Here is a 12508-nt window from a genome sequence, read left to right as displayed (position 1 = left end):
TCAGCATATCTTCCAAGGTTTGAATTGTTCTCTCTGTTTGGTCATCAGTTTAAGGATGATAACCCGTACTTAGAGTGACTTTTGATCTCATAGCTTCTTGGATGCTCTTCCAAAATCGGGATACAAATCTCGGATCTATATCAGATAAGATACTGACTAAAACTCCATGTAGGCGCACAATATTGTCAATGTACAAGATGGTTAACTTGTCTGGATTATAATTCACACGAACGAGTAAAAATGTGCAGGTTCTGTAAGCCTATCTACAATCACCAATATGACATCGTGACTTTGGTTAACATATCACAAAATCCAAGAAAATATGTTCTCATTTCCACTCAGGAATCTCCAGAGGTCGTAGAAGTCCTCTAGGTCTTTGATGTTCAGCCTTGACTTGCTGACATACGTGACATCTTGAGATGAATTCTAATACATATCGTTTCATTACACTCTACCAATAGTTTTTCTTAAGATCCTGGTACATCTTGGTACTGCCGGGGTTAATAGAAAATTTAGATTTGTGTGATTCTGACATCACTTTTTGTCGAAAATTGGAAACTCTGGGTACACACAATCTTCCTTTCATCCAAATGATTCACTTGTCATCAATTTGAAGATCTTGTGATTTCTCTTCTTGGACTTGTTCTTTTAGTTTGTCAAATTGAAATCTTGATTTTGGCTCAACTTAACAGTTTTTAGTAGGCTTGGTTGAGCTGAGAGCGAAGCTATAATTACCTTACTCGTATTCTTTCAACTCAAAGCATCAGCTACTTTATTTTTCTTACTTGGATGATAGCTTATTGTCAAATCACAGTCTTTTAGGAGTTCAATTCACCATATTTGTCTCATATTTAATTCTTTCTGGTGAATAGATACTTGATTACATGCATCTACTACAACCTTCCTGCGAGGGTCAACTTCATCTTCGATTATGGTGGGTGGGTCTTCTTTCAGAAACCTTGACAGTCTTAGAATTGTAAGATAAAACAAAATTTTATGTTGTCATCTTTTGAGGTCTGTCATGTTAAAATTTTCTTGTATGTTTCCAACTTTTGGGATCTGTCCCATTGAAATTTTCCAGTCTTTCTCCTTGTGCCAATTGAGTGTTCATCTTTGTTGATGATAAGGATCCAACTTCAATTTTTTCATAAAATCTTCTTAAACTTGTTGGTAAATTTGGTTTATGAATATTTTAAGAAGGCAATAAACAATAATGATAAAATAAGATTAGTGTTTAACATTATTTCTTTACGAAGATTTTGCTTTGCTCTTGGTGCTTTAGAAATTTGGCATTATTCTTTTAAAATAAAACTTCATTTATGATAATCGTACAATAAATAAGAGGTTTCACAATTATAAATGATATAAACTATCTTTTGTTTCAATGAAGAAAAGAACTTCAACAAAAATACGAGCATAAGTTTTTTGAGAATATGAAAAATTATTCTAAAATGGTGTTTAATTCTCCTATTTGTATAGTTTGTCAGCAATGATATGTTTCAACATATGAGTTGTCTCTTTGTTCAAAAGTCCAATGAAAAACATTAAAATGACACCATTTGTTTGAATTGAATATTGAAAATTGGAAAAAAGTTCACAACCATTCGTGAACAGGGCCTTCGACACATAGCGCCTCCAGTGTACCTAGGCAAACGCCTAGGCCATAGCTGGAGCGCTTGGGCGCCCAAAAGAGACACCTCGGTGCTAGGCACATGTTCTTTCTTATTTTGTTTTGTTCGTGTTTTTCTTCTTCTTTATTTAATTTCAATTCATCAAGCTCAAAACAAAATTTGATATCCTAAATTAATTTCTACCAAGTGCAACCTTTTCAGGATAGGTTTTTTGGTCGGTCTGTTTGAAAAGTAGATCTTTTGTGAGACGATCTCACGAATTTTTATCTGTGAAACTGGTCAACTATATCGATATTCATAATAAAAAGTAATAATTTTTCATGGATAACTCAAATAAGAGACCTGTCTCACAAAATATAACCCATGAAACCGTTTCACATAAGTTTTTGTCCTGTTTGAATTACACTTATGCTCCTAATAGCTATTGACTTGCAAAAGAAAAGGAGTATTATAAATTAGTTTTTATTTTTTTTACCACACAGAAATTGTGTGTGACGATTGCTAATAAATGTAATTTCTGCATATTTTCTCATTAATTTTATTTAATTTTTAAAAACTCATTCTTTTTTACGATATTATTGGATTCATTTGCATGGAAAAATATTAAACCGGTGATACATTTACAAGAAATATTACTATCGCTAAAAAAGGAAAAACCAATTAAAAATTACTGTAAAGCCACACTTTCGAATTTCATATCCCGAAAGCATAAGAATTTTTTATTTTTTAAAAAAAATCGTGCAATAAAATTTTCATTTAAGAAACAAAAACTAACTTTTGTTCAGCAAGATTAAGCTTGACTCGGAGAAGGTAAAGTAATAACTGGATTACAATCTAAATTTTAATTTTAAAATTGATTATCAATTCAAGTTTGATACAATTTTAAAATGATTATATGCATTACATAATATCCAAAACACATAATATTTGTTTTGGAAAATATATGCATACATAATTGTATACCCGAATTTGATGAATTTTCTAAAATTAGATAATAGTTATGCAATTTGTCACGATGTTTAAAAATATATTGTGAAGGGTCAATACATAAATACAATTAAATGATAAATAAAATGATTATCCTCTCAAAAATAATTAAATTGACTTAAAAATTATAAAACAAAAGTGATTTTTTTTTTTTTGCAAAGTTGTATGTGATTTTTTTTTTTTTGGAAATTTTTTTTCAGTCACTATGTTTGTCATCTTGTAATTTTAATATGTTATATAGTAAAATTATAATTTTGATATGTATGTTTATGTTGTTGGCAACTTTGGTCCAGTTTTGTCCTGAAAAACCTTACTTGTTGTGGTTTGATGATTTGACGGAAAAACTTGCCATTGTGACATAAAAATTGAGGATATTGGGTGTTGAAAAATGTCTATTTATGGAAGAGAATGCTCCCAGATGGTTGCTTGAAAAATCTCCAAATTTTATTTTGAGCAGGTTTTTTGTGAGATAGTTTTACATATCTTTATCAGTGAGACGAGTCAACGCTACTGATCTTCACAATAAAAAATAATACTTTTAGCTCGTATTTTGTGATACAGGATATCTTATTTGGATCATCCATGAAAAAGTATTACTTTTAGCATATCAAAGTTTTCCCGGCCAAAACCGGACCAAAATCATAAACAAAATAAATATATGTAATTAACGATGCAATTTTATTATATAGAGGACCAAAATAAAGGAGTAAATATGACAAACTGAAAACAAAGTTGTATGTATTTAATCGAAAAAAAAAATAAAATTGGTTTTTCAAAATAAATAAATAAAATAAAATGGATTAAAACCCTGGTGCGAGGTGGGAGAAGAAGACATATAAACCCTAATTTCTCTCCCCATTTTGTCCCAACCAAGCTATGCCTTCGTTTCCTCAGCCAGGCAAGGTCACAATCGGCGAAATCAACAGAGAACTTGGTAACCTACGATCAGTTGTAACCTTCTTTTGATAACGCTACTTTGATTCACGCAATGTATTCGATTACAAATTATTTTAAATTGGACTAGATTATGCAGTCATTGCGGACCATCTCAGCGATGATCAGGCCAGGGAGACCTACGGGGAAATTCTCGTACTCGCTCTATACATTCGTTTTACCCGTTTTTCGAAGAATTAACGTGAATTTACCTTTTTTTAATATAAAAAGGGTAATGTGGATTCACTTTATTATAGCGTTGATGGGTTGATATGATTGCAGGGAACTGTATTTGCTCCAGTTCCATTTGAGTCAGATAGTATTTTGGGCACTGAAGCTGAACAGATAGATGTTTTGCCACGGCAAGGCAATTCAGGTATTCTATCTGCAGTGGTACAGGCGCTGATGAGCGGTTCTGTAAAGCCCCTTTTTGAGCCGGCTGATGTAAATATCCTCTTTGATACTTGTTTTATTATTTTTATTTTTGGTTTTTTGCTGTATTATCTGTATTGTCTTTGGTGCTGTTGCTGATTAGGTTTTTATATGGAGTGAGTTAGTAGCTCTAGTTTTTTGCATTCTATTCTTGTTGCAGGAATGTTAGTAATGTGGAATTTTTAGATGAAAGCACCTTTATGTGGTGGATGTGATTCTGTAAAGTGGTGATGTGAAGCAAGATATGTTGGTGGTAGTACTTGTGAATGTTTTGGAGGAAAATGATCTGACTTCGTATGTGAGATTGAGACCTAAAAAAGTTTTCTGCTTTTGCAATCATCGGAGGCAGAATTGCCATCTGTTTGATTTGATTGTATAATATGATTAATGAGTTGTAAAAATACCTTTTTAATTTAATTATGTATTTTCCAGGTAAAATTACTACAATATGTTGATCTTCATGCTGTAAGTTGGCACAGCCATAAGCGTATTTTAGCATTTATTTCTGGACCACATCAGGTGACAATTTGTGATTATGATGATTCTGGTAAATGACATCACCACTATCTTAATTAAAATGGCTAGACCGTCTTATGTCATTTCTTGATTTTGAAAGATGATTTCATTTATTTTATGTTCATCAGATGGGAAGTCTCCTTGTGTATTGTCCAGCGAGTCACAAAAAGATGTGAAATTTATTGAGTGGAGACCAAATGATGGGAAAACACTTTCTGTTGCATGCAAGTTCGTACTTTTATATTGACCATTATTTTATTGCAATTGGTAAATTGTTTCCTTTTTAGGTTTGCTGATTGCTTTAACTTGGTGCTGTTTGAATTACTCAATGAATAGGGGTGGCATTTGCATTTGGGCTGCTTCTTATCCTGGTAATGTCGCATCTGTAAGATCCGTGGTGACGTCAAGCATCATTTCTAGAAGTTCTAGCACTAGATGGACACTAGTGGATTTCCTTCGAAGTGATGATAATGAACAAATAAGTGCGCTTGCATGGAGCCCTAATGGAAGATATCCAAACGTTATGCTCTTTAGTTCATGGGTTAATTAATGATGCATAACCTGTTCTTTCTATCATCTCTAATTTTTATTTATGTTCCAATATGTTTTGTTATTTTTTGTTGTTAGCTAAAATGCAATCTCCTGCACTCATCTGCTCACATATGTTTTCTAGTTAGTTGTTCCATTCTTTCTCTCAGCAAGTAGGTTATGTGAATCTATGCTTCTATTTCCATTTTTTTGATTTATTAGTTTGATTTATTACTGTTTAATGTTAGAAAGCTGAAAATTTTGGAGCTATTGTATTTCTTGTTGCCCAGAACCTTTGGTGTTTACATCTAATATTATTCGTAAGAAGTTGCTGTTCAGATCTCAAAAGTGGTTCTCCTTGTTATCTGAAAATTTTCTTGACATATTTCTACATATTTGGCATCAGCTGCATTTGAGAATTCATCTTTCACCATATTGGATGTAGCACAAGGTTAGTTATTTTTTCATCTTACCTCATTCATGCAAACTAAAATTTTTCAATGGCAACGTATGTTGGTTGGTCTTTTATTATTATATGGCTTTATCAATATCAAAATATTGTCCATTGTACCTCTCCCATCCGAGCAGTCTGGACATTAAAAATGCTAATAGTTTTTAGCGACTAATTATTAACTGCAAGTTATATGCAGTTACAGGGTGCTTGTTTATTGATCTTTCTCACGACATTTGCTCAGTTTGCGGGGGAGGACGATATGATTTGGTGGCATTAGCCCTGTCAAAATTTGGTGTACAAAGATCTTTATTTGTTAGATTATGGATGGTTATGTTCAAAGATAACTTGAGGGTGCTATTTTAAACCGTGTCAGCTTAGGTAAATGCAGACTTTAAATAGAAGGATGGGTGCCTGCCTATCATTAAAATTTATTTGCTCGACATGAAGCATGATGAAATCTATCTCCTCGCTCATGGATTGCAACTTTACTTGTAACTAGCCCAATGAATTTTCTTTTTTATGCATAATTTACATTATTTTCTGCAATCAATTTTACATGTTCGTAATTTCGAACCAATATATTGCTAACTGTAATCTATCAAATTTCATACGTGTGGTTTTTTCCCCCATAACTTCCACTTCTGTATTGATGTCCAGCTGTATTTTTATTGCTTTATGTTATACAGGACTGGGCACTCCTTTCCGACGAGGTTTAGGAGGCATATCGATGCTGAGTTGGTCTCCGTGTGGGGATTATTTTTTTGCTGCAAAATTGTACTGAAATTCAGTAGAATAACGCCAAGTTTCTTAAGCATGCTGTTGACTTTATGAACTCGCTATGTTTTGAAACGTGTACGTTAAGAGTGTCCATATACTTTCTGCAGTGATGGGACATTTTATCTGTGGGAAACAAACACGTGGACATCAGAACCATGGTCCTCAAAGAATGGATATGTCACGGTTGATATATTCCCCTCTTATTCTTAACTGTGATTGTACTTATCGAGTCTCATTTTAAGTTATTACTTATTAATATAAAGAAATCAAAATATGGAGTCCCGTGATGGTTCTTTCATCCCTTCATATATGTTGTTTGGTTTGGAGGCCAGGTGAACGCAATCTTTTAGTCTGCATTTTTTCCTTGACAAGCATGTTCATAGTGCATGCGAGGTGTTGGTGTGTTGCCTCCATTTCAAGCATTCTCGTGATTTTCTTGGACAGATTTTGATGTATGAAGTTCAAAACCGTGTTGCTCGTCATGCATAATGTTTGCAGCTTTCAAGCTGGTTGGTCTAAAACAGCTCACTGATAACCTGCCTTCTTTTTTAGTATTGGAAGGGGGTATTTGTACTTGAGTGTTTGGTGGTCTAAGAAATGCTGATAAAGAAATATGAAATTATGTACCAAATATTATGATTCATTTCCTATTGCTTTTCCATGTCTTCCGTGTTTTTTTAACTTTTGTCTTGGTTTGCATGTTCCTTAGCCGATCTTCCCGAGAACCCGAGAAGGTGTTAATAGAAAAAATAAAAATGAAAAATTTGCTGTTAATACATGTTTCTGCTGCCTTCTAATGTTTTTATTTATTTCCTTATCCGAGTTATTACTTCTGTGTATTTCTTTTTTGCTCTTGTTATGGGCTAAAGTATGACTTCATCTTATTATGTCCTCTAATTGTTCTTGGGATCAATTGATGATAGGGTGCAACGTGGGATCCTGATGGGCGTATGATACTTCTTTCTTTTTCAGAATCTTCAACTTTAGGTTCCATTCACTTTGCATCAAAAGCTCCATCACTGGGTATATCATGTATCTCCACACTTAACTAGTTCTATTAAATAACATCCTTCTGATGTGAATAAGAGTTATGGTTTTTTGACTTGTAAACTAACATATGAGGACCTCAGAATGACAACTAGTTGTATGTGATGCTAATTTTGCTGCATGGTTGGTGATGACCGTGCCATTTGGTTCTTTCTGGTGTCTTCTCAGAGAACAAGTAGTTTATAATGTGATTTTTGACATTGTTCGTATTTATTCATTTTTATCCTGTCGATTATCTCATATCTCTCTGCGACGTCTTTGTGAATTTGACTTAACCTTTCTAAGGATGACGGGGACAAAGACAGTTGTTCACTAATCACTAGTTTGCGACAAATAATTGTACACTCGTAGCATGTAAGTTATCTTCTGATGTGTCGAAGGTGAATTGGAAGATTTAAAGCGACTTCTGGAATACTCTGTTTCTTAATCAAATATTTTATTTTAGAGAACATTAACTTTTGATGTTTCACAGACCCTTAAGTAACCTGTGGATGCACGAGGCACTGTACCACAGAAATGTTTTATTGTTTTCTCTGTTTGTACTTGTGTTATTTATAGCTTTATGGGATTTTGAGTCTCATGTATGTTAACTTGTTTAAATTTGGCATATGTAAGCTAATGGATGCTTGAATGTAATTCAGTGTCAACATATTCATATTGTAACTCTCAATGATGTCTTCTTCAGATGCACACCTCATACCCGTTGAGCTGCCTGAAATAAAATCTTTGACGGGCAGGTAGAGATATCTGTATTGTTAAGTGTAGTTGTTAGATGTATTTTGTCTATTCGATTGTTAACACCAATTAAAGCAGCTTTATAGTTTATATACAACCATTCAGTTGCCATACCAACTAATTGCTTTTAAGAAAGTTGTCAGTTAATTAAAATTTTACCAGAACTTTTTTTTGCTCTGATAATATATATTTTTAGCATTTATCATTCAAATGCTGCATCTTTGGTCCTATATAATTATTATTTATTGAAAAAATTACCTTTTTTAGTCAGGATTTGCAAATCTCTACGTGAGAAGATCACTTTCGATTTCATATCCCCAGCAAGAGAGATCCTTATTTTGAGGAACTGTTGGTTGTGCTTGTCACACATGACACATATAGTTGATTTTTCTCTCTTTTATTTTTCGTTTCCGCAGTCAAGTTATTAAGAATATAGCTTGGGATGCCTCAGGAGAGCGATTGGCAGCATCATATGTGGATGGTGATGAGTTATACAAAGGACTTGTTGCTTTATTTGATGTTAAAAGAACACCCTTAATTTCAACATCATTGATGTAAGTGCGGAGAAACTTATGGTTTGTTCGGTACTTGTCAAATCATAATGGTGTTCTTTTTATCATTGGCATGGTTGTGTAGGACATGTTTTGTTGTACACTTTCTGGATTTTTGTAATCGAACTTCAGTTATTAACTTATTTGGATATGTATTTTTGCTAATTCAGTGGATTCATCAGAGGTCCTGGGGACAATCCAAAGCCATTGGCATTTGGGTTCTACAATAAGTTTAAACAGGGACCATTGCTTTCAGTGGTTAGTCCCCTTTTCTTTGCATGAAGTTTATGCTCGTGCTTTCTGTAACATTTTAAGGTTTGTATGATGAAATCATTGGAAGTCAGATGCTCCTGCTGTTCACTTTATTCTAGTTGTGTGACAATTTCTGCCATCTTGACTGAAGTATATTGGCTGACTAAGATTCTTGTGCAGAGTTGGAGCACTGGATATTGCTGCACTTATCCTCTTATATTTCGATGACAACGGCCAAGTTAAGGTATGATCTTTATTAAGCTTTTGAAGTTTTACAACTCCCTTCTCTTTACTGCACTTCTACAATACATCATATATAATTCTACAGGAGTTCAAATAAGCGAGCAAGGTTGAAAAGCTAAGCACTTGCGTATTTTGATACTCGAGCTTGGCTTGCTTACCTATAGCATTAAGACCTGTAAATTTAAATAACATTATATACCTATGGAAGGGTTTATGAGATCCTACCTATGTGAACACTACACTCACTTCATTTCAACAGGTAAGATCTTGCCACACATACAACTTCAAAAAAAAAAGTGGGTCCTATATATGCATGGGCAAATCTTGGCCATCCATTCTATCATGGGGGCAATGCTCACATGGGTAGGATGAAATAAACCCTATGGAAGATATACAATTTTGATTCTAATCTGAGCTGTTTGAAGAACACTAATGTATGTGCTCTCGAGCTAATATAGAACTTTGACCAAGTTGCTCCCTGGTGGCTTGGTTTGTATTCATAAACAAGACCTCTACTGTAATCATTTGGTATGATTAATGCGTGTTGTTCTATATATTTAAAAAATGCAAGAGAGAACGGTGAGTTTGTAAAAACATATCATGTGAAATTTGATAGATCACATGTCCTGGCCATTTGGTCATTAATGCATGCTAAAAATAATTTACTATAAATGCCGACATGGTTTCACATTCTTTATTATTGTTGGCTACTGAAGATCATATGTTTTTTGCTTAGCGTTGATATTAGGTATTTGATAATTGATAGATGAAAAGAAACTTGATTTCTTGTTGAAATCGTTTTGAATCCATGGATCAGCTTATGGTCTTGATCTTGCAAACATTGCAATGCACTCGGAAAAGGAGTATCTACTCTGACTATTGCATTTTTCACATATCCCTCCTGAAGGTCATATGCTTCTCGGTCTTGGGCCCTCATAAGTGTTCATTTCAAGCTGGTAGAAACTGTCTCTGGAGTGTTATTGTTGAAAATACATGTGTACAATCTTTTCTGCTGATTCGGTTGTGAGAAGTCTCGGATGCATGATCTGTGTCGAAGTTGATATTTATTTGAATCGGGAGTCGCATTTTGTATTTTCAAATTCTCTGTTTTTTGAAGTTTTTTGTTATAATGTAACCTCTGACCGGTGAACTTATACGTCAATGACAGACACAAGGAAATACTTTTCTTTTGAGGCAAGTTTTTTACATTTCTATCAAACTATGTATACTGGAAATGTAATTAAATTTTTATGTGGATTGGGTTCGTGTCATAGTTTCCTATTCACCTCTATTCACCATTATGTGAATGATTTGCATCTCCATTTAATGCAAAATTAAATATTTATATTTGATAAATATGCTTTCTGATAATGTGATTTTGTAGCTTCAAAATTTTATATTTGAGGATGATTTTTAGATTTTACAATGTTATTTTACTTGCAATTGTTGACAAAATTTGTGGATGTTCCTCTATTCAATTTACTGTTACCCAAGGCTTGAAAAAGTAGTCGAAATGGTGTACTCAAGCATATGGTGAGAATATGAAATTGAAAATTTGCATGGCTTTTGAAAGTTGTTTTGACCTTTCTATGTTTAAATTCGTGAAAATTGTAACGTTTTTTTTTTGTATGGTATTTATTTTGTCAAATTTTTCTTTATAAACACAAGGGTACTTGGGTAATGTGGAAAATGCATATTTTGTAAGATAAAGATAGATATAATATATAATATTTCATAGATAAAACAAGCGTGAGTTAATTAAATAAAAATATTCCAATAATTGACTTTCAATTTGTTACTATCTTAATTTGTTTATATATTAAATAGTTTTAATTAATATAATAAAAACTTTCAATAAAATGCAAACAAAAATCCTAACAGCCCAACCTCTTGTGAGCGTTTCCATCGACTGTTTATTTATTTTCTTTATTTACTCAAATAAATAAAAGGAAAAAACCATTATTTTTAATTTATAAATATTAAAATATAAAGAAACAATAAAATATCAATCAAATAAAAGTCTGGGATTTGTTTGACGCGTGTAGTGTGTGGTCGTTGCGCCTCGTTCTTCTTCTGTAAATTATCTACAAGAGAAAAAGAAAATGGGATGTTTATGGTATGAGTGGCTTTTTCTTGGTTTCTTTTCTATTTTTGAATTCTGCTCTGAACAAGATTGATAAAAAAATGTATTTTTCCTTGTATTCCTAGTATACCCAGTACAATTTTCTGGTTTAAAATGATTAAATTTGGACAATGTGGAGCATATAAACCACATCTTATGTTTACAGAAAGGTCTGTTTTGAAGGTACTTGGACTTACAATATGTTCCGCATTCAAATTGGGTTTGCAGTATTGTTGTACACAAACCTTAACGAGACTTTTAGATTTGATCAGAAACTAATTTTAACTAGTTTTTAGCTAAGGACACAAGTAATTGCCTAATTGGAGTTGGAGATATATTACAGGTTGCTTAGTTGTGTACTTGTGTACTGTGATGTTATGCAGGGTTGAGTTTTTTTCTTTAAAAACCTTGCTTAATTAAATACTTTTTTAAACAAAGTTTTTTTTGTATCCAAACTGGCTCTTAGTCTTCCGGTGAATTTGTCAATGTTTCTGAATTATGTGGCATTGGTTTTTCTGTTTCTAGTCTTCAGTTTGGGCAACAACTTCATCAATAAGCGCCCAAAACCGTCTGTTGGACACACGATTCGAGCACCTCTTGTTCGGAAAAGCAGAGGTGCATTGATTGTTAAGGCATCTTCTGATATTGATGGAACTGAACCTAGTGCTCCCGATTCTCCTACTCTTAAGGACACAAATGAAACTGTGCCTGTTGAGAATCTCCCGTTGGAGTCCAAAATTAAGATGAATCTTGAGCAGAAGATGAAAATGAAAATAGCAAAGAAAATCAGATTAAGGAGAAAGAGGCTTCTGAGGAAGCGCCATTTGAGGAAGAAGGGACGATGGCCGCCTTCAAAGTTGAAGAAAAACAAGAACGTGTAAACTTTGTTTCATGATAACTTACCTGTTTATTCATTACTTTGTCTGCTCACTGTATAATCGCAGTTCATCAATTTGTGGCACTAATATATTTTTGTCTAATGGATTATCATTACGTTAAAGATATCAGTTTCCGATTCATTCCACCATTTGAAGTTGCTTATGGATGGGATACGGCAGTATTTATGTGTTTTATTAAATGGATTAATCTCTATTTATTTTCCTGCTAAGATTTCTTGGCATAAATTATTTTTTAGCTTTATTTTTGTTGTTTTTAAAAGATGCAATCTTTCTTCTCTTTCTATTCTGTTTCTTGTCTTGAAAAGTTTTAACATGGTGGAATTCATTTCTATTTTAGTAGCCTCTAAGATTGAATTCAACAATGTGAAAATGGTGCACTTAACAATGTACAAGGAGAATAA

General features: G+C 33.2%; 2 protein-coding genes across 2 annotated transcripts; both read left to right on the top strand.

Moving 5' to 3' along the window:
* Positions 1-3416: 3416 nt before the first annotated feature.
* Positions 3417-10367, top strand: LOC142528728 (aladin). Its single transcript, XM_075633857.1, has 15 exons — positions 3417-3552; positions 3652-3707; positions 3834-3995; positions 4416-4530; positions 4628-4727; positions 4836-5009; positions 5420-5478; positions 6168-6255; positions 6366-6441; positions 7182-7281; positions 7991-8042; positions 8457-8594; positions 8762-8849; positions 9024-9087; positions 9853-10367. Exons 1-14 carry the CDS (start codon positions 3495-3497, stop codon positions 9069-9071), a joined length of 1314 nt encoding a protein of 437 aa, XP_075489972.1. The 5' UTR covers positions 3417-3494; the 3' UTR covers positions 9072-9087; positions 9853-10367.
* On the top strand, positions 9288-12089 carry LOC142528473 (large ribosomal subunit protein cL37-like). The gene is made up of 2 exons (XM_075633525.1): positions 9288-9345; positions 11734-12089. Exons 1-2 carry the CDS (start codon positions 9288-9290, stop codon positions 12087-12089), a joined length of 414 nt encoding a protein of 137 aa, XP_075489640.1.
* The last annotated feature ends 419 nt before the right edge of the window (positions 12090-12508 follow it).

The sequence above is a fragment of the Primulina tabacum genome, chromosome 16 (genome assembly GCF_025594145.1).
Source record: "Primulina tabacum isolate GXHZ01 chromosome 16, ASM2559414v2, whole genome shotgun sequence".
NCBI lineage: Eukaryota > Viridiplantae > Streptophyta > Magnoliopsida > Lamiales > Gesneriaceae > Primulina > Primulina tabacum.
Note: the sequence above shows the minus strand (reverse complement) of the source record. Positions and strands in the feature narration are given on the sequence as shown.